Source organism: Megalobrama amblycephala, linkage group LG17 (assembly GCF_018812025.1).
Source record: "Megalobrama amblycephala isolate DHTTF-2021 linkage group LG17, ASM1881202v1, whole genome shotgun sequence".
NCBI classification, from domain to species: domain Eukaryota; kingdom Metazoa; phylum Chordata; class Actinopteri; order Cypriniformes; family Xenocyprididae; genus Megalobrama; species Megalobrama amblycephala.
The window spans coordinates 12,324,547-12,347,575 of record NC_063060.1 but is presented as its reverse complement, the minus strand read 5'-3'; the positions used below and the strand labels follow the sequence as shown (position 1 = coordinate 12,347,575).

The window sequence follows — 23,029 nt, the reverse complement described above, 5'->3', positions numbered from 1 at the left end:
TAGTTTTTTTAAGTTTGAGAGAGCTATTTTCTGTTAAATTTGGATTGCTAATATAGCAGAGGTATTTTTTTTAGTTATTATTTTTCTAATACAGAAGAGACATTATTTATATCATTATTTCATGCGTTATTTTTGAAACTTGTCATAATAAAACATGTTGAGTAACCTCTGAGAAGCCTATCTGAATTTGTGTCTTTGGTTATAGATAGTATTTTGTAATATAACAATTTTCTATCCATACAGAGGAGGCATAGGTCTACTTTAAATGTATTGAAATTATAAGGCATCTTTGAGTAAATTGAGTATAATTTGAGTATCTCATTGCCGGGCCGAGTGTCCTGGTTTTCGGTAATCAAAATATGGTCACCCTATCATAGGCAGGCTTTATGCAAATTTGTTACAAACCAACGTAGGTTTGTGCAGGAAGCAGTGATGTAAAGTATTTGACTTAATGTAATTAGTTACTGTACTCTTTTTGGCTACTTTGTATTTTATTTATTGAGTATCAAAGATATTAGCAACTTTTACTCTCTACTTAACTACATTTACAAGTATGTGCACTCTTTACTTCAATACATTTTTAACGGGAAATGCATTTACTTGTTACATTTTGCATGGCACCTAACTTTTTCTGCAGCAGTATTTTCTGCTACAAAAGCACTACTGGGCATTGAAGGTACTATATCTTGTGCGTTTTGCCCTCACTCAAACTTGTCAACAAGACTACTTTACGTGATTGCGAGTGCATTAGCAGGTAGTTGCTGAATCGCATGTGTTTCATATATAAGATGGTGACATGGCTGCATGCTGAGGCTGAAACCAACATGTCCAGTGCAAGTAGACTTTGACTAGTTAATTTTATTTAACATTATTTTATTTATCCGTTATATTGACAAGACCTTTTTGAAGGATATTGGTTTACTTGGATATTGGCCCTTTTGAGGACTTGAGCTTAACTGATACTTGAGTGTTTGTTTAAGAGGCTATTGTGTCAATCTTGATTTATTGGAATTTTGAGGTGTTCAGTTTTATTTTGATTTTAGAAAATGAACGTGTGATTGCTCTTCTCACAAATCAACTGTTTCTTGTTTTTCACTGGCATATCTCTAAGGTGTTGCAGACTAGTGCATCTTTGAGCCTACATTCAGTACGAGTAAAATACAGTGAAAATCAGATACTCAAAGACTCGAGTCGTATTGGAATTGGTAACTTGTAATGGAGTCATTTTGACTGTAAGGTATCTGTACTTTAAATCAAGTATGGTTTTCAGGTACTCTTTTACACTTCTAGCAGGAAGTGAAGACTGGAATTACTGATGACTCATTTCAGGCAAATCAAAATTGACCCTATTTACTTTGATAGAACATATTACTAGTCTTGTGGTGAACAATTAATCAGTGCAAGTTAATACACAGAAAAAAACTGTTTGTCGTGGTAATCTTTAATCAAAATCTGAAAAGTTACTTCCAGTTTGGAATGGCGTTCCTTCTCTGATGACGTCAGTTTGACGGCTTGGGTTGAAATCGCTTAAACCACTCGCCTCCAACCATTAGTCTGCTATGAGCGAGAGATGGAGAGGAGGAGCGCTAAAGTAAATCCTTGCCCTCTATTCAATATTCCGTTTCACTTGGAAATTGAGACACTTGAGAAACACTTGAGAAAAGTCGTTTGCAACTTCCGGTTCACGGGGACTTTAATAAAATGCATAGTCCCAACAATTTGCAAGATTATTAACACACCACTAATTCACTGCACAAACCATGTTTATCGTCACTACAAGTGAACAAATTTAATGTAGATTACATTGTCATTTATTTTACCTTGCATACTTGTTTTCAAGGCTAAAGGCAAGTCGTGCAACCTCTCCATATTGGGCTATTGCTATGCTAACTGTGCACATTATGTGGTTAGTTTAATTTTATTATTGACATTTAGCATTTTTTAGAGTTTAGTTTTGGCATAGAAAGTGTGTTAATAGTTGTGAATCAAGTGTTCACTGAAGAGTTTGTCTTGAAGAAGGTTGTAGACCAATCTGTCCACTTTTAAAAACAGCTATTGTTAATGCATTTTCCCAAATCAAACAGAAACACTGACATGTGTTTTATAGACTAGAAAATTGATTTAGTTTGATATAAAAATAGCATCTTTCAGTGTATCTCTGTCTTTTTCCTCTCTCGCTATTTGCTATGGCCGCTTTACTGCCTCCTTAAGCACTTAGTCATGTGACATGTTACCACGGTAACATCTCCTTGTGCAGCGGAGGAGGGCTGCTCAACTGTCTGCCAATGAACATACATACTTCCAGCATATTTACACCACTCGCTCCCCTCACAGCACAGACACATGCTTACACACACTTCTAATTTAAGCAGTTGCTGTGCAACCAGCAGCAAACAAAAATAAGTGAGCAAGTGTCAAAGTGCGTTTGAGGGTGCATGCTTGTGTATGTGTGTGATAGTGTGGTGTGAGTGCATGTGTTTTGTTTTCTATGCATGACACAGAGATGTGCTCCTCAGCTTCTGTTGCTCAGCAACTGTCCCAAATTAGAGCAACAGCTAAACGTGAACAAATAGATTATGCCTACCCAGGAAGACTGTGTGTGGCTTAGACTTACATGACACCTTATGTACAAGTATAACTCTATAGGTTTGGTATGTGCTTTAGTGATTCTAGTGCCTTAGGCAAGATATGACATGCCCTAAAAGTAACAAGTACCTTTGTTGATAATATTTTGTTACAGTACTATGTACATATATTTGCTAATAAATAAAATAAAATAAATAGTTTATATATATACTTTAACCCTCTGGGGTCTGAGGATTTTTGGGGCCCTGGAGAAGTTTTGACATGCCCTGACATTTGTGCTTTTTTCAGTTGTTCATAAACATATTAATGGAAAAAGTGTCATTACACTGTATTCAGCACAAACTAGGCTACAATAATATGTGAGGAACATGTATGTACATGTTTGTGTTTTTGAAGGAATAACGTTTATGTGTGGTTATTGAAAAAACAAAAAACTTAAGTCACTGAAATAAAGCCAAAAATGATATATTAAATCTGTGTTCACAAGACTTCTGGGTATTGGAGGTTGTAGACTAGAGTTTTTGCTTCAGAATGATGTAAAAATTATTCTGCCTACTCCTTCATATAAAACAATAGAGAGATTTAAATTTTGTAATACACTTTTTGTCAAGAAACACAGTATGCGTGGAGGCGTGAATCATCATGAATAATGGGTGATTCTCACCTGAGAAGACAAAAGAATCGCATAATAATGACCTGAAATGACTTGCATAATAATGAGCTCTTTCAGTCAGGTAGGCTGTGAAAAAACCTGTGAGACATTGATCATGTCTCAAGCTCATGGTGTATATCAAACATACAGAAAAAACGGCAACACTGTGAAATATTATTACAATTTAAAATAATGGTATTCTATTATATTCTTTAAAATATAATGTATTTCTGTGATGCAAAGTGTCTGAACAATTATGTTACCTCTATGGCATTTCATATAGCCTTTTAGCTTAAAAGCATGCACATTTGGAGAAATATTGATGGATTCTCATGTTTATGTCAATTTTCTATACACAGGAGTAATATTTATTGTCATCACTATGAGCGCTGGATACTGTGTTTTCAATTCATACTTGCAGCCGGAGGGCGCTCTGTACACCTTTAGTCCACAAATTAATCTAAAGAAGGACAACCATGTGACCCTCCAGGAACTAAAAGAGGCCAGAGATCGCTATATCATCCAGATAAACACTTTTCAAGACAATAAATACACGATTGAGACGATGAATGCATGCATTGCCTCAGTATTTGCCTCTGAATAGCGCTGGCTCCGTGGGCGTGGCCGCATTAGCGGATAATGAGCTGAATCACGGATTTCTGACATGGCTCTCTTTTCATACAGATTACATAAACAGAGAATATTTGTTTTCGATTTGACTTACACGATTTAAAACCTGACATTTCATCGTTTTTTTAGCCATAAGTCTAATTTTTTTGTGATTAGTATTCACTAAGTTACAGTTCATTTTCTGAGAACTATCAGATTGGACTTCGTTCAGAGGGAGACGAGAGATCACGCATCATGTTAGTTTTCTTTATTTTACAAAAAGCACAACATTTTGTTTTTACTCTGAGTGTACACAAATGAAAGAAGATATTCCACAGATTAAAATGGTGTATAGCTCTTAATTGTATGTGCAACATTGTCTGAGTATTTTGAGTCTCTTTCACACTGGTTAGAAAAAAAACGCCCGAGGGAGTTAAATAAATATTTATTTTATATAATTCAATGGAAACACTGCAACATTTTTTTTTTCTGAATTCTTTGATGAAGTTCAAAAGAGGAGACTTATTTGAAATCTTTTGTAACATTACAAATGTCTTTACCTTCACTTTTGTTCATACTGACCCCAAACTTTTGAATGTTAGACAGTTTTTATATCATTATTTTATTGAAAAAAAAAAAAAATAATAATCACAGAATACCAATACTGCCCTGTTAAAAAGTAATTGAATTAGTCTTGAAATCAAGTCTTATTTGAATTTAGGCAACTGTCACCAGCATACTATACTGAAACCAGTCCTGTTGAATTTAAATTGGCATATATTGACATTTTTTTAGAGACAAGTATTCACTACAAAGCTTTTACATGTCCACAATTAAAGAAATAATTCCAAAACAACTGAAGGAAAGTCGAGATATATCAGTTTGGAAAGGGTTACAAAGTCCATTTCCTAGACTCAGTTGAACCACAGTGCAAGCCATTACTTTTAAATAGAGTAGTGGAGAATATTCCCAGAAGTGGTTGACCGGGCAAAATTTCTTGAAGAGTACAATAACACCTCATCCGGGAAGTCTCAAAAGATCCCAGCACAACTGCAGGCATCTTAAACATTAGCTTAGTTCAGTGTTCAGAACTCAAATCATCATCTGAATGGCTGAAAAGAAACAAAATGAAAGTTTTAGAGTGGCCTAGTTAAAGTTCTGAGTTGAATCCTATAGAGAGGATGTGGCAGGATGTGAAAAGAGCAGTTCATTCTTGAAGACCTAGTTTGTCAGGGTTAAAAGAGAGCTCTTCAAAGAAGAATGAGATTCTTCAACAGAAACCAACAAAGCTTTTAACAAACCGGTGGTGTTTAGTTAAGTTATTGCGGCAAAGTGTTATCCATCCAGATATTTGATTTAATATTAGGGCATTTACTTTTTCACAAGGTCGATATGACCTTATGTTAACTATTTTCGCTTTTCAAATAACTAATTAATCATTAAAGGGGACCTATTATGCCCCCTTTTACAAGACATAAAATAAGTCTCTTATGTCCCCAGAGTGTGACTGGCTGCATTTACACTGCAAGCCTTAATGCACAGATCCAATCTTTTGACCATATCTGATCTTTTGGCCAGTGTGTTTACATTAACTTAAGACGCGACTGGTATCCGATATCTGTGTTTACATTACTTCCTGTCCCAAAATGATTGTCATTGATAGTTTTACATGCACATAGTAGATATTCGGGTTTTGAATGGCAGTTCTATTAAAATTATTTCTATATTTCATGTTGAGTGGCCATGATAATGTCAGAATGGATAAGTTAACAGTCAGTGTCATGGATGTATTGCAGCGCGAATTCTGACTGAACGGATATAGACCGGAAAATAAAGGTAATTTGCGTTTGATATTTTATCTACAGTTATTAGTTTTAGAATTCCATTTTTTTTTAAATGAATTCAAGCAAGCTAGGGAGAGAGCGGGCATGTGCGAGAGAGAAACTCTAGAGTAGCTACAGTGAAGCTTTTGGCTTATAAGAAAAACAACACGGCGGTCTCTTTTAAATTAAACGGGCAAAGGTTCAGCTGCTGAATATGTGTGTGTGTGTGTGTTAGAATTTCTTTCTAAAAAAAATAGATAACATTAGACATATAAAGTTCCCACCTCAATAATAAAGCTGCATATTTTTAGTGCGAGTGCATACAAGCACGTCTGCTTCATAATACAACATTAAAGCTACCTTTTGTATCGCCCTCACCTTGTGGTGGCTTGGAATTCCAATGGGAATCAGATGTGTGTGTTTAGATGTAGGTCGCATGTCCAGAGATCGGATATATATCGGATTTAAAACCACATTTAGAAGTGGCTCAGATCGGATGCGAAAAAAAATCGGATCTCGTGGATTTTTGCGTTTACACGTGTGCAACTAATTCCGATCTGTGTCAGATGTGAGAACGCAGCCTATGTGAAGTTTTAGCTCAAAATACCACACAGTTCATTTATTATAGCATGTTAAAATTGACACTTTTTGGGATTGAGCAAAAACACGCTGTTTCAGTGTGTGCCCTTTAAATGCAAATGAGCTGCTGCACTCGGCCTAAGAGGGCAGAGCTTCAAAAGCTGATTCTCCAGTGTCAGGATTCAGTCAGGACGCGCTATAATGTCAGAAACTGTGAATATATGCTGCATGGAGATAGAGCAGGTATATTTTAGTTTAATTACGGTTATAACATATTGTCTTCTTTTTTTTATCCACTATACACTGCGTTCCAAATTATTATGCAAGTGACATATCAGTAAGATTTCAGTACAATAAACATTCAGATTTTAGTTTTTCTAAGAAAATGTTTGTTTGTTTATTTATCCATGTCTTTTTAGATAACTGGTATCAATCTCAGACTAAATAATTTGCCAGATGTATGGAAACCCTACTTAGAGGTTGTTCCACATTATTAAGCAAGTCACAGTTCTCATGCAATATGGGGAGGAAGAAAGATCTTTCTGAAGATGAAAAGCATGAAATAGTCCAATGTTGTGCAAAAGGCATGAAAACAACTAATATTGTGTGAAACTGAATGAAGGTTATCGAACTATCATAAGATTTGTGAGTGATTTACAGCACAGCAGAACTCGGTCAGATAAAGGTTGATAAAGGTTTATTAAGGAAAGTTCCTGTTAAAAAAATGAATTGTATTAAAAGGGTAGCTATAAAAAAGCCAGTGTTGAGCAGCAAACAGGTATTTGAAGCTGCTGGTGTCTCTGGAGTCTTGAGAGCCTCACCATGCAGGCTGGCAGTTGTGCGTAAAGATGCATTTCAGCCATCACTAACCAAACCTCACAAAGAGAAACATTTACAGTGGGTGTAGAAAAACATTTTCAAACAGTTTTATTGCTGTGGTGTTTTTTTTTGCAGCATGGGATAGTACATAGTGCATTGTATTTCAGAAGGCACTATCCTCCTTTTTATACCATAGCTGAAAATGGCCAGTTATGAACTCCACATATCTTGAAAAAGTCATTTTAATGCCCCCCAGAGACCCTAAAGGGACCTTCCATCTCACTTCCCAATAATCCAGCACAAATCATCACCCGCCAGCTCCTTGTTGACGTCGCAGTCTTGTTGGAACATGGTGGCCATTCACTAACCATCCAGAAATCCATCCGTTTAGACCATCCATTGTAGTACAGCATTAGTCAGTGAATAAAATTATTTAAAAATGAGTCTTCATGTATTTCTAAACCCACTGTAAACATTTCTCTTTGTGAGCTTTGGTTTAGAGTGGCTAAAATATATCTTTATGCACAACTGCCAGCCTGCATGGAGAGCTTCTTGAGACTCCAGAGACACCAGCAGCTTCAAATACCTGTTTGCTGCTCAATACTGGCTTTTTTATAGTTGCCCTTTTAATACAATTAATTTTTTTGACAGGAACTTTAATTAATAAGCCTTTATCTGACCGAGTTCTGCTGTGCTCTATTTCACTTAAAAATCTTATGATAATTTGATAATCTCCATTCAGTTTCACACAAAATTAGTTGTTTTCATGCCTTTTGCACAACATTGCACCATTTCAAGCTTTTCATCTTCAGAAAGATCTTTCTTCCTCCCCATATTGCATGAGAACTGTGACTTGCTTAATAATGTGGAACAACCTCTAAGTAGGGTTTCCATAGATCTGGCAAATTATTTTGTCTGAGACTGATACCAGTTATCTAAAAAGACATGGGTAAATAAACAAACAAACATTTTCTTAGAAAAACTAAAATCTGAATGTTTATTGTACTGAAATCTTACTGATATGTCACTTGCATAATAATTTGGAATGCAGTGTATTAGTACAAGCCTGTTGTACCGGACCCTGTTTGACTTTACCGATGAGTTTTATTACGTTTATTGTACTTCACACAAAAGATGAAGCGTCTGTTTCACTCTATAAAAAATCACTGTAAGAGCTTAATAAAACAGTGCAAGTGTGCATTAAAATATTATCCATAAACTCTCTCTCTTTCTCTTTCTCTCTCTTTCTCTCTCTCTCTCTCTCTCCCTTGCATTATCATCAACATACACAGCGAATTACACAGAAACACTCGTGACAACTAACAGTAAACAAATATATAAATACCTTATGCCTTTTTGGGTGGTGCTTAATAAACTGGTAAACTTTATATCAACTCCAATGAACTGTAATAAAGTGCTCTCACCTTCAAAACGCTTGGGAGACATTCTCGTCAGTGCAGCAATGGTGGACTGTACAACTGGCTGTGTACTTGCTCAGGGCAGTTCTACATTGAAACGGCAGTGTCTGTCAACATTCATGGGTGGGGCCTGTGACTAAAGTGACGTCACATTGCCAGGGATCTGGAAATGGCTTGTTCTGAGACACTGCTTATGATTTATGGGCATTAAAAAAATGGAGTGGTTGGATTTTTTTTATCATTATAGGGTGGTTGTGTACACACACTGCCAACACACATTTATATCCAAATGTAAAAGTGAATTTTGCATAATAGGTCCACTTTAAAATACTAAAAACTGCAACCATTTAGTTCTCTAAATAATGAAGGGGGTTCATTCATATGTGAATGTTTGATGAATCATCTCTGAGTCATAAGACACATTTTGTTTTTTGTGTTTGTCTAAATATCTGTACAGAGACGCAAATGAGCTGTTTAAACTGTATACTGTATCCAGTGTAGACAGCATCAGTGATTATAATGGGTTCTAGTTGCTTTTGACGTGACACTCACATCCAGTGTTGGCGAATGTCAGCCGTATTAAAGCTTGTCAGAATGTCAGAATGTCAAAGATTATGATGTGAATGAATAAATCATTTATAATAAATACTGCAATATTCCATAAAATAAGAATGGTCAGTTTTGATTTTATAGTTAATTGGCTCATATCAGGAGAAATAAAATGTTTTTGGATCATTCAAAGCATGTATTTGGTGCTGAATTTATGTTATTTTTATTTTATTTTTTTAGCATTTCCCCTGCTTTTTACGGAACAGACCTGCAACCCATTTTTGGGTTGTGAACCACTTGTCAACACATACACCTTCCTGCACATGCTTCCTTCTTTATGCTCTTGTCTCCAGTGAGAGCTGTAATCTGCTGTTCCCTGAAATCAGCAGAGAAATACTGCGCTTTTAACATCCACCTCACTAATAACCTCTAATGGGGCTACATGTCTCTCTCTGGCTCCCTTTCTTTTCCTCACAAGTACTACAGAATAGTTCACCGTAGAACCCAACATGCTCTGGGGCAGAACTGCAGGGCTGTGTGTATGTGTGTGCTTTATTATAAAGGTTGATGTGTCCTGTTATGACTCACCTCATAAATTGATGCTCCCATTACAGCCAATATGCCCTCAACATCGATCAGACAAACAGCCAAGTTACACACACACACACACATTCTCACAGACACACATGTACACACACACATTACTCTAGCAGCATTACCAAGAGAGAATACAGGCATAGGGAAACTTCCATGACAGACTCTTTCTTTCAAAGGACACACAGTATTACTGGTTTTGTACAATTTGTTTCTGCACTTTCTCTGTTCTCTTGAACTTTATTAGTCACATTATATAGCGCTTACAATACAAATTTTTTCAAAACAGCTTCACAGTGATAAACAGGAAAATAACGACCAATGATGCAAACTCCATCAAATATAAGACAAAATCACATATAAAGGAGCTATAAAAAGGCAATAGTGTCATTATTCAGCTCAAGTCAGTTCAGTGTTGATTCTGTTCAGTTCAATAACTGTGTAAACTTCATCAGTTCTGAAATGAGTTCAGCTCTAAGAAGACAATAGTGTCATTATTCACTTTGAGGAAATTCAATTCAGCTCAATATCATTGTCGATGTTACAAAATTAATAATTTATGGAACAAAGTCGAAAAAGCCATAAAGAGATTGAAATGAGAATTCCTATCAAATTTCTTTCTGTAAAATTGTGTTGTGCAGTGAAGCCATAATCTGTACGGATAACAAACTTATTTGTATTCATATGGATTCAGTTATATGCAAACATGGGTGTGGTTTAAACCCGACAAACCCAACAAAATGAAACTGAATGGTTTTATATGCCTGTACAGTATGGTAAAGTTAAACAATGGTAGGCTACTTAGTAGTAACACTGATCATATTTACCATATACAATAAGCATGCTCATATAATTAATATCCTTGCCTCTGCATGCCGATAGTCTTATATGGTGTTAAGTTAAAAACTGCACAGTTGTCTCCATTTAGTGAACTATAAATGACCCCAGATTTTACTCTTTCCTCATACCAACTGAATCACTATTGATTGGTGTGGATGGCTCTCCCTCACCAACCTCTATGTTCAACAAACATCTCTAACAATTCTGTAGTTCTTTGTAAACAGCACTGAAGGGGTCATTTTACGAACAATCCGATTTTCCTTGATTCTATTAGATAAGAGTTTGATATACTGTGGAAACATACTGTAACTTTTACTCAACTTCCTCATATATTCAAAAAGAGCTTTTATTGAAACTAAACTGCAAAAACAACTCATAAATGTCCACAACTTTCTGACGTCAGACAAATTAATTCATTGACACGTGACTGTAAACCGTTACACGCCGATGATGCCTATTGTGTGATCAGACACTTGTATCTTGTTGTTAGATTGCAGTCATCTGATTTGATTATGTAATAAGACACCACCATCATTTTTCAGGCTTTGATATTATAGACCTCACAAACATTTGATTACATGATATTAGATGTGTTGCTCATTTTTACACCATAGAAGTCTTAAAGACATGGCAAACTATAATTTTAATGGTCAAAGAGTGGGTGGAAAAGGGACCATGAAATGCCTAACAATTAAATTTTTATTTTATTTTTTAATATTTTAGTCGAAATACCTTAAAGAATTAGTTCACTCAAAAATGAAAACATTGTCATCATTTATTCATCCTCATGTTGTTCCAAACCCATAAGACTTCAAAACGCAAATGAAGATATTTTAAATTAAATCTGAGAGATTTCTGTCCCTTAGTAGACAGCCCACGCAACTACCACTTTGACGCTTTAAAAAATTCATAAAGAGATTGTAAAACTAATTAATCAATTGGTTTAGTCCAAATTTTCTGAAAAGACACGGTCGCTTTAACAGTAACAGATTGAATAATCTACTACTTGAAATTAGCAGGCAGATTTGTAAAATAGCGCCACCTAGCATATGTTTATTTGAATATCAGCTGTGGCCTCCAGACATTGAGCTCTGGGTCCGTTCTTCGTACCTCGCTTAATACATCTGAGATGATTTGACAGATGCCAGATCTTCTAATAGTGATAACTGAACTCTGGCTAATTTGGTTCTTCAAACGAATTTGCGGATTGGATTAAAATATCTGGATTAAGTTGTCTAAGATTACTGCGCATTCTCGTGTTCCCTGAAAAGGGCAGATACTTGAAACCACGATCAGCTATGCAGCGATTGGCTGGAGTCAAGATGGCAACGTAATGACATCATATATTTAAAAAAGACATAAATGAAATGTGCACTTTTTTTTTTTTTTTTTACGATTACACAGTTATTTAGGCTATATTCATGATTTCTAGTATTTGTACAGGCACTTATTATTTCAATGTTGTAATTAGCAACTAATTTACATTTGAAGCATATTTGACAGCATTAATTAAAGTTTCTTAAGGGTCAAGATCAAGTTATCTGCATCTCCTGCGTTTCATCAAGCCACTCCCATAATAGATGTCGCTGTTCAAATTAATGCACGCACAGCATCTATACATCATGTGTGTAAGACTCCAATAAAATTATTAGGTAATTATTCCCTCATGAATGAATCTCTCAGTGAGTAAAACTGGCTGTTATGATGTACTACACAACATTATAATATTATTTGTAAATTTATTTTTAAATCATTATTATTGTCCCTGGTTTACATTAGGGTACACTTGTAGGAAAGTAGCAGTGGCTGGGACAGACTTTAAGCATCACCTCCTCTTATAAAGATGCAGTCTAATCCTGTTTACATGAAATAAGCCTGCTCTCGAGCAGGTTTGAGCTTATGGACCTGTTGCTATGACAGCCAGTCCAGGATGAGCGTTGAAGAACCGAACAATCCAAGATCATGCCAAATCGGCATCAATCAAATCCAGCTAACTGAGTTAGCGACGTACAAAGAACGGCCCCCTGGTTCTCATTGTCACGTTTCATTTTGTGTTTGGACTCTCTGTTTGTCACATGTTCTCCTTGTTCTCAGTTTCCCGCCACTTGTTTGTATCCTAGGTTACAGATTAATTAGTGTCTTCAGTTCAGGTGTGTTTGTTTAATTAACCTTGTTAGCTCCCCTGTTTCCTTTGTATTTAAGCCCTAAAGCCGAGTTCAGACTGCACGATTTTAGCCCCGATTTTGGCTCGCCGACAGGTTTTGAGAAATCGCCGACAAATGCCCGAAATCACAGGCAAATCGGTGCTCGTTCACGTGAGTGACAATCATGCAGTGTGAATGAGCAAAGACGCGATCTGAGAGAATCGCCGACGAGTCGCCGACACCCGTGAGATATTTGGCATGCTAAATATCTGGACCTGTCGGCGATTCAAAATCCTGCAGTGTGAAAAGTGTTCTGACTGGAAACTACATCGGCGATGACCGACAGCCAATGAGAGAGTAAGATGCAGAGCAGCGGAGAGTTCAGGGAGGAGTTATAGACCACAACATCAGCAAGCATGGCTTTGTACACATAAACATTACAATTATATCAAACAGAACCAAAGCACAAACATTTGCTTGACCATCCAACAGCAGCACATTGAAAAGTTATTTATTTACCTCCAACTCTCATTGCAGAACACACAATCCACAGTCTCCTCAACCATTTCCTCCTCCATATTCTTCTTTTCTTTTTCTTGTTTTCGCTGCAAATCAGCGCACAGGCAATTCGTATTGCAAGCTTCTTGCGGGCTACCGTTTTTAATAATAATAATAATAACTCCGGTCTTGCACGCGTGACATTGTTTCCTTGTCACATCTCGCGTGTTTTTGGTTGTGAAACGTAGTTTTCGTGACAGACAGAGTTGTCGGCGATTCTTCCTATCATGCAGTGTGAAACCTTCTGTCGCCGATCCATCGTGCAGTTTGAACACAGCAGCGACTGAATGCTGGCCAAGATAGTCATGCAGTGTGAAAAGAACAGTGACCCGACTGCTTTGAAAATCGTGCAGTCTGAACTCGGCTTTAGTTTCAGTCCAGTCTTTCTCTAGCTTTGTTTATGTTACTTGTGTTTGTAGTTAGTTTTTGTGGTGATTCTCCCTGTTCCTTGTTCAGTTTACTCCATTAAAAGTTCTTGAAGATATCTCCTTTGTCATGTGTTTAAATACTACACTCATGTGGGAGATGCAAGTTTGAATCTATCCTGCTTTGCATCTTGATTTCAATATATATATATATATATATATATATATATATATATATATATATATATATATATATATATATATATATATATAATATTAAAGGTGCCATCGAACGTTTTTTTACAAGATGTAATATAAGTCTAAGGTGTCCCCTGAATGTGTCTGTGAAATTTCAGCTCAAAATACCCCATAGATTTTTTTTTATTCATTTTTTTAACTGCCTATTTTGGGGCATAATTAGAAATGCGCCGATTCATGTTACGGCCCCTTTAAATGCTCATGCTCCCCGCCCACGGAGCTCGCGCTTGCCTTAAACAGTGCATTTAAACAAAGTTTACACAGCTAATATAACCCTCAAAATGGATCTTTACAAAGTGTTCGTCATGCATACTGCATGCATGCTTTGGATTATGTGAGTATAGTATTTATTTGGATGTTTACATTTGATTCTGAATGAATTTGAGGCTGTGATCCATGGCTAACGGCTAATGCTACACTGTTGGAGAGATTTATAAAGAATGAAGTTGTGTTTATGCATTATACAGACTGCAAGTGTCTAATAATGAAAATAACGACGGCTCTTGTCTCTGTGAATACAATAAGAAACAATGGTAACTTTAACCACATTTAACAGTACATTAGCAACATGCTAACGAAACATTTAGAAAGACAGTTTACAAATATCAGTAAAAATATCATGATATCATGGATCATGTGAGTTATTATCGCTCCATCTGCCATTTTTCGCTATTGTTCTTGCTTGCTTACCTAGTCTGATGATTCAGCTGTGCACATCCAGACGTTAATACTGGCTGCCCTTGTCTAATACTTTGAACATGGGCTGGCATATGCAATTATTGATCCCGACTGTTATGTAACAGTCGGTGTTATGTTGAGATTTGCCTGTTCTTCGGAGGTCTTTTAAACAAATGAGATTTGTATAAGAAGGAGGAAACAATGGAGTTTGAGACTCACTGTATGTCATTTCCATGTACTGAACTCTTGTTATTTAACTATGCCAAGATAAATTAAATTTTTAATTCTAGGGCACCTTTAATATTATTTACTTATTTATTACATATTTATTAAGTCAGTTTTATGAATATTAGGGCTGCGACAATAAATTGATGCATCTTCATTTGTGGATCAAATCTGAGATTTTCTGAATGCATCGCGATTCTCTCTCAAATCGATTCTGAGCTTAGTTTTTAACAGCAGATGGCGCTCTAGGCTAGTTTTTAACTGCACACTCAAATGCTCATGAAGAAGAGCGCTCGTGCGATCAGCTGAGTCTGAGAATGTACTTGCACCTTAGAATGCTTTCATGACACGAGATTAATGTAAAAGGCCACTGCAAACACTCTTGTAATTCGCTTCAACCTTTTCGAACTTTATGAATGATGATTTTATTGAAGGTTCAAGTGGTGTGTGTAAGGAATTGGAAGCAAGCAGAGTACGGCTATAAAGCACACAGTGCCATATGCTGTTAAAAACTAAGACCAGAATCGATTCAAGAGACAATTGTGATGCATTTGGAAAATCTTAGAATCGATCCAGAATCGATCCAGAATCATTTCTCGATTCGCAATGCATCAATGTATTGTTGCAGCCCTATTGAATATTAATTAAATTAGTTTTTAGTTAGTTTTTTATAATCAGCTGGGTTGTAAAAGCAGTTTCCTTTATTAATACCCCTTATCATTAACAACATGATTATATTTTAGATTTTAATTGTCCAGAATGGGCTCCCTCAGAGTCATGGCATTCCATCGTTTTGTGTTAAAGGAAGCATTTCTCTTCAAGAAAATTCTACATACTTCAACTGAGACAGAGAGGTATGACCATTAGAGGTTATTAGTGTGATGATGCTAAAAGCTTTCACTGGAGACCAGATGCTGAGCATGTACCAGTGTGTGTGTGTGTGTGTGTGTGTGTGTGTGTGTGTGTGTGTGAGTGAGTGATGAATATGTGTAACCATGGAAACAGCACAGATATAACCTACAAATGCGAAACCATAGTAACTGCCAACAGGTCAACTGACAAATAGAGTGAGGACAATAAAGGAAATATGTGAGTCTGCATGTGTGCTCTGCTGGATGCCACACAATACATCTAGATTCCCAGACAGAATGGCTTGAGCGTGAGTAAATTATGGGATAATTTTTGTGTAAACTAACCCTTTAACTGCAGTGCGTACTTGGAATAAAAAGAACGTTACTGTCCTCTGGTGTGGACGCTAATATTGTCATCGTTACAGTTATCTTTATAGTTATAGTTCTTGGTGTGAACAGGCCTTTAGCCTTCCAGGTTTTTACGTCATCCCTGCAGCACTCTATAAATGTTGTATGGCCCATACAACTCTATGTACATTTCTAAAGATTTAAAGTCAGAATGTTTCAGAAGTAGCAACCAGTGCCTTTTTAGTATTGAGATTCTAAACTATATGAAACTAGTATATATTTTTGCATTTTCCATATTCATTTTAATTTTAAAGTTAATTTTGTTGCATGCTTTTTGTCATTTTCATTTTTTTTTTATAATTCTATATTTTTATTAATTTTTATTTTATTTTTAGTTATTTTAGTAAATCAAGTTAAACTAAATGAAAATGATAAATGTTGCTTTTGCAACTTGCAGAAATAAAATAAGTTAAATTGTTTTAAATATTTTATTTTATTTCAGTTAACATTTATTTTCGTTTTAGTTAATTATAATAACCTTGGTAGTGATCTCTTTTCTACGGAAGAGGATTAGGGCCAAACAATAATAAAAAAATAAAACCATCTCGAGATTAAAGTTGTTAAATTACGAGAAAAAACTCGTTAAATTTCGAGAAAAAAGTCGAGATAAAATGTTGAGAATAAAGTCATTCAATTACGAGAAAAAAGTTGTTAAATTACGAGAACAAATTCGTTAAATTATGAGAAAAAGTCGTTAAATTTACGAGAACAAATACGTTAAATTACGAATTTGTTCTCATAATTTAACGACTTTTTTCTCGTAATTTAATGACTTTATTCTCAACATTTTATCTCGACTTTTTTCTCGAAATTTAAGGAAATTTTTCTCATAATTTAACGAATTTGTTCTCATAATTTAATGACTTTTTTCTCGTAATTTAATGACTTTATTCTCAACATTTTATCTAGACTTTTTTCTTGAAATTTAACGAGTTTTTCTCATAATTTAATGAGTTTATTCTCAACATTTTATCTCGACTTTTTTCTTGAAATTTAACGAGTTTTTCTCGTAATTTAATGACTTTATTCTCAACATTTTATCTCGACTTTTTTCTCGAAATTTAAGGACATTTTTCTCATAATTTAACGAATTTGTTCTCGTAATTTAACGACTTTTTTTTCGTAATTTAATGACTTTATTCTCAACATTTTATCTCAACTTTTTCTCGAAATTTAAGGAAATTTTTCTCATAATTTAACGAATTTGTTCTCATAATTTAATGACTTTTTTCTCGTAATTTAATGACTTTATTCTCAACATTTTATCTCGACTTTTTTCTTGAAATTTAACGAGTTTTTCTCATAATTTAATGAGTTTATTCTCAACATTTTATTTCGACTTTTTTCTCGAAATTTAATGAGTTTTTTTCTCGAAATTTAACAACTTTAATCTCAAGATGGTTTTATTTTTTTATTATTGCTTGGCCCTAATCCTCTTCCGTACTTTTCTTCTGTATTGTGACATATATCTGAGTGACATGAATTATTGAAAAATAATATAATGTAGTGTGGGGTCTAGGATAAATCCACTGGTTGTCGATTGAATGATGGCAGATGTGAATGCAAACTTGCTGTTGATTGTAAGTAGACTGGAGAATGACAGAGTAGTCTTGTATACTTTATTGTATACTGTGTGTGTATATATATCCCCTTCTCTTAGAGCAGTGTGGCGCTATACGCTCAGTATAGTTGCAATCATGTAAACTTGTGTTTTTTCCTCTCCAAGTTTGATGTCAGCAAATAACAATAAAGTTAATGTGCATCACTCTCTAGTCTGTCTGTCTGTCTGTCTGCTAACCTAGCTGGGCAGTGCATCTCTTGGTCTGTCTGTGTCTTGCCTGCTTGCCAGCCACTTCCAAGGCTGTGACTTTGTACCTGACAAAAGTGAGAGTGAAATACAACTATTAATTACATTTCATAAATGCCAAAAGGTGTTTATAAACTGCAGCTCGGAAAAGATACCCACGTCGTGCGTGAACACGCGTTTATATGCGTGTGCATGAAATGAAATGTTTCCAGCAGCAACATCATATGGGCGTGATGGCACTCCTCATCATAGGCACACATAATTTTAAAACTAGACAATAATTATCTAGTCTCTCAGTCAAGGTTTAGTTACAACATTTATGTTAATGTTCATCTTAAGATTCTATAGAAAATATTCTATTCAATAAATATTGTTTGTTTATACCTCATTTAGTTCTGTATTGTTCTACTTATTATATGACCGATAGATGGAGCAAAACTGGGAGGATTGTAGTGGGAGCACTGGGGTGTCAGGTGTGAATGTGTGGCAATAGCAAATGGTTTACATGGCTCACAGGTCAGGTAGGAGGGCCTCTTAGCAGGGAGGTCAGGACTGGCTCTGCCTTCACTCTAACTCTACTATGCCACATTTATGATGCACCATTTTTATCCTTTTTGGAGCATTAAACAACATATTATGGGTTTCTAGGGAATTGAGGGTGAGTAAATGATGACTGAATTTTAAGATTCTATTTAAATACTCACATTTGTGCCTAAGACTCATAATAAAATATGTACACGGGTCAGCAAGCAAAGCATGCGTCACTCTTTGGCTTGAAATTCAAGAAGGAAATTTAATGAGCATCCTATACAGTATACAGTAGCACCAGGTTTCTGATTACCTGTCGTAAAAAATAAGCTTGTAAATCTTACCAGCTCAGCATCTGGTAATAGGATTGTTGTGCAAGTGTGTGTGGTGGACATATCCAATACATCTCTCTCTCTCTCTCTCTCTCTTCTAATGCAGTGCAGTACATTCACCAGCCCCCTCTGCTGGTAAAATGGTATCATGATTGTTTATATCTAAAGGTAGCTGGTCTTTCTGGAAAAAAAAAAAAAAAAAGATTTTATCATGACTCAGCTAAGGTATCCATAGCAACTACAAAAGATCCTCATCCTAGTGTTTTTTTTTTTTTTCAATTGCTATGTTTTTATATATTTGTGCTTTTTAACCATTTTATTGATATTGACAGTAAATAAAGAGAGTGTGGGTGTGGAAGTAACAACCTTTGGTCAAAGGTCACACTCACAATCTGTTTCTTTATCTCTAGGTTTCTGATTGTTTTGGGATGTCTGATTCTGTCGATTTTAACAACATTCAAAGAGCACGAGAAAGATTCTGCTCACTGGCTGGTGATTCTGGTGAGTGTGTGGTTTTTTTTGTGCATAGACCAGCCTGAGTGTGTGAGATTGAATGGTTGAGAGGAAAATGACAGAATGTTTCTCTCACCTGTAGGAGACATTTACAATCTTTATTTTTGGGGGTGAGTTTGCATTGAGGATATGGGCTGCCGGCTGCTGCTGTCGATATAAGGGCTGGAGAGGACGGCTCAAATTCGCCCGCAAACCACTGTGTGTCCTGGGTGAGTTAAACACACTGACACAAACAAACACACACATATGCACATACTCTATCATTTAAAAGTTTGGGGTCAATACTTTTTTTTTTTTTAATAAATAAATTCTTTCATTGAGCAAGGACACATTAAAGGCACAATATGTAATATTTTTGGATTAAAATATCCAAAAACCACTTGAACAATGTTACGTATTTTGTTGACTTGTGTACTTATATTATCCCAAATGTTTCAAGAGTGTTTAAATCCAGACAAATAAGCAATTTTAACCAGGACATGGACCTTGTCCATGCGTCACCTATCAATGACATCATACATGCGTTACCCTCAGTTTTCGGTTTTATTTTGTAGAAACCATGGACACACCAAAGATGCTTTAATATATTATGTGTTTTATTAGACAGGTGAGCAACTATTTGAATACATTCATCAACAGAAAACTAATCACTGTTATATAGCTCAACACAGTAAGTCTTGTTGTTTAAATCTCATTTTCTTGATTTAATTAATCTTTAATACATTAGCTAATCCGAGAATATGATTTCTGCCTGAGTCCCGTCAGATTCTTTTCCACTGGATGTAGACGTGAAGGCAACACTTTCCACGATTCCGCGAAATCAAGGCATCGTCAAGCTACACCTTTGTTTGAATAAGCGACCTCCAGTGGCTAAAATTACATATTGTGCCTTTAAATTGATCAAAAATAAAGACAGTAAAGACATTTATAATGTAACAAAATATTTCTGTTTCAAATATGATAATAAGAAATGTCATCATATGTCAATGATTTCTGAAGGATCATGTGACACTAAATACTGTAATAATACTTAATAATACTGTAATAAAAAAAAAAGAGTAATAATGCTGCAAATTCAGCGTTGCCATCACAGAAGTAAATTACATTTTGAAATATATTAAAATAGAAAACATTTATTTTAAATTGTAATAATATTTGACAGTATTACTGTTTTTACTGTATTTTTGATCAAATAAATGCAACCTTGGTGAGCATAAGAGACTTGTATATCCCCCCTGTGCACTACGGGTACTCTCTATGTTCTCAGATATCTTTGTGCTGATCGCTTCGGTGCCGGTGGTTGCCGTACGTAACCAGGGAAATGTGTTGGCCACGTCGCTGCGCAGTCTGCGCTTCCTGCAGATCCTTCGGATGTTACGAATGGACCGCCGTGGAGGCACCTGGAAACTGCTGGGATCTGCAATATACACACACAGCAAGGTATCTGTGCGCTTGACATGATGTACGCAAACAGGACGTACCCCTTAATCAACATCTAAGAGCATGTCCTGCTTGTTTAAATCATGTCACGCATGTTCATATAAACCGATGGGGTCGGCAATATACACACAATCCAAAGTACACGCACGCATAATCATCTCTCGAAACTGCTATGGTCTGCGATACACACACTCATACAAAGTATATACGTAAGCACAAACAATCACATATCAGTGTCTGGTGAAGTTTGATCTCAGTACCGCAGACAGTACAACTGTGTGTGTTTCCTGGCTGGTGTGTGTGGTCAGGAGCTAATCACAGCGTGGTACATCGGCTTCCTGTCATTGATCCTGGCTTCCTTCCTGGTGTACCTGGTTGAGAAGGATGACGTCACCGCGGAGCTAATAGACACTGATGGAGCCTCCCCAACACCAGCCCCACAGGACTTTGACACCTATGCAGATGCCCTCTGGTGGGGACTGGTGAGAATTACACACGACACTCACATGCATTCCTAACTTTCTTTGAATTGAATTGAGAATGCCTATCAAATTATTTTCAATTTCTGGTAACAGATAGAATGCAGAATATGAATTATAACAGGGCTTTACATTTGCTTTTTTCCCTACATGTGCAAGCACTTAAAAAAAGTGAGGGGCACAATGAAAATTTATCAAATAATTAGTTTTTCCTCAATAAAGGGTTACAAGACTTTTACATGCAAAATGATTTAAAGGATTAGTTCACTTTCAAATGGAAATAACCCCAAGCTTTATTCACCCTCAAGCCATCCTAGGTGTATATGTCTTTCCTCTTTCTGATGAACACAATTGGAGATATATTAATAAATATCCTGATGCGTCCAAGCTTTATAATGGCAGTGAACGGGACCAATGAGTATGAAGCTCAAGAAAGTGCATCCATCCATTATAAACATACTTCACACGGCTCCGGGGGGTTAATAAAATCCTAAAAATATCCATATTTAACAAGTTATAAAGTAAAATATGGATTTCATATATGGATGGAAGCACTTTCTTCAGCTCATACTCATTGGTATCGCTCAAAGCCATTAAAAAGCTTAGATGCGTCAGGAAATTTATTAATATAACCCTGATTGTGTTCATCAGCAAGAAGAAAGTCATATATACCTAGGATGCTTTGAGAGTGAGTAAAGCTTGGGGTAATTTTCATTTTAAAGTGAACTAATACTTTAAGACATCTTAAACTGCTAATTAAGACTTTGGTTATAGCATTTGAGATATTTATTTAAGAATTTAGAATAAGAAAAAACAAGTGAATTAAGACCTTTTAAGGGTCTGCGGGGACCTACTTTTTTTTTCCACACACATACTCCTAAAGAGAGCTGGGTAGATTACTTTCAAATTATAGATGGTTACTGCTTCCAAATTACATGACAAAAACTGTAGTCCATAATGTAATCCATTACATTACACATTTAAGGTAATGTAATCAGACTTTGTTTTGATTACTTTTAGATTACTTTTGACCTAACTCGTGTATCACATTGATTTGAATAGAATAATCTTGTACCATATTGATATAAAAATACAAATAAAAATAAAACATATTCCATTCTTTGTTATAAACAACATGAAGTGCATTAAATATTACATTACATCAGGGTTTCCCAGGCTGGGGTTGGTAATGGAACTGCAGAGGGTTCATGAGTTCAATGAAAAGCTATTAAGTAATTAAATCAGAAAAAAATAAACAATTTTAAAATAAAAACAATGAAAATAAAACACTTACTAAAAATATTGAATTTGTTTACCAGCATGTCATGTGACCATTAATCAGAGAACCTTGAACTTAATTTTATTATTGACCTAACATATTAACAATCTCAGGGTATACTTAAAGTAAATATATTAGGTCAAAGAGGTTCAGTTGACAAAAAAGTTTTGGAATCCCTGCATTTCATTTAAATATGAAATTCAATGTGTTTGAAAGACAAAAGCCTTCATACATGGTGTTCGTCAATAGCTGATTAGATATACAATGTTGAGAAAACACTTCTTAAAAGTGAAATGCTGATCAAAGGCTGTGTGGGTCTCAGTTTTCAGTGATGGTCACCTGACCAGTGCAATTCCACAAACATGGAAGACCTTCTTAATATATATAACACAGTAGGCTTTTTTTAGGAAGGAAAATGTAAAAAAAGTAGTAGTACGGAGAATGTGAGAATAACATGTAATCATGTAATCAATAGAAAAGTAACTGTAGTCTGATTATGAGTATTTTACAATATAATATAATCTAATTACAAGTACTTAATTTTTGGAATGTGATCATATAATCTAAATTGCATGTAATCAGTTACTACCCAGCACTGCTCCTAAATCAAAAACAGATATTTTTAGTCGCGAATGCGAATGAAATGCTCGCACTGCCATGCCCTGTGTAAGGAAGTAATATTAAAATGAACTGAA

General features: G+C 35.5%; 1 protein-coding gene across 1 annotated transcript in view; it reads left to right on the top strand.

Annotated features, from left to right (window-relative positions):
- The window catches only part of kcnq3 (potassium voltage-gated channel, KQT-like subfamily, member 3), a 64,716-nt gene that overhangs the window by 25,022 nt on the left and 16,665 nt on the right, over positions 1-23,029 (top strand). The window contains exons 3-6 of the mRNA XM_048163441.1: positions 19,034-19,124; positions 19,219-19,345; positions 20,404-20,576; positions 20,885-21,058. Of these exons, the coding sequence (XP_048019398.1) occupies positions 19,034-19,124; positions 19,219-19,345; positions 20,404-20,576; positions 20,885-21,058 (565 nt within the window). The remainder of the gene's footprint in view (positions 1-19,033; positions 19,125-19,218; positions 19,346-20,403; positions 20,577-20,884; positions 21,059-23,029) is intronic.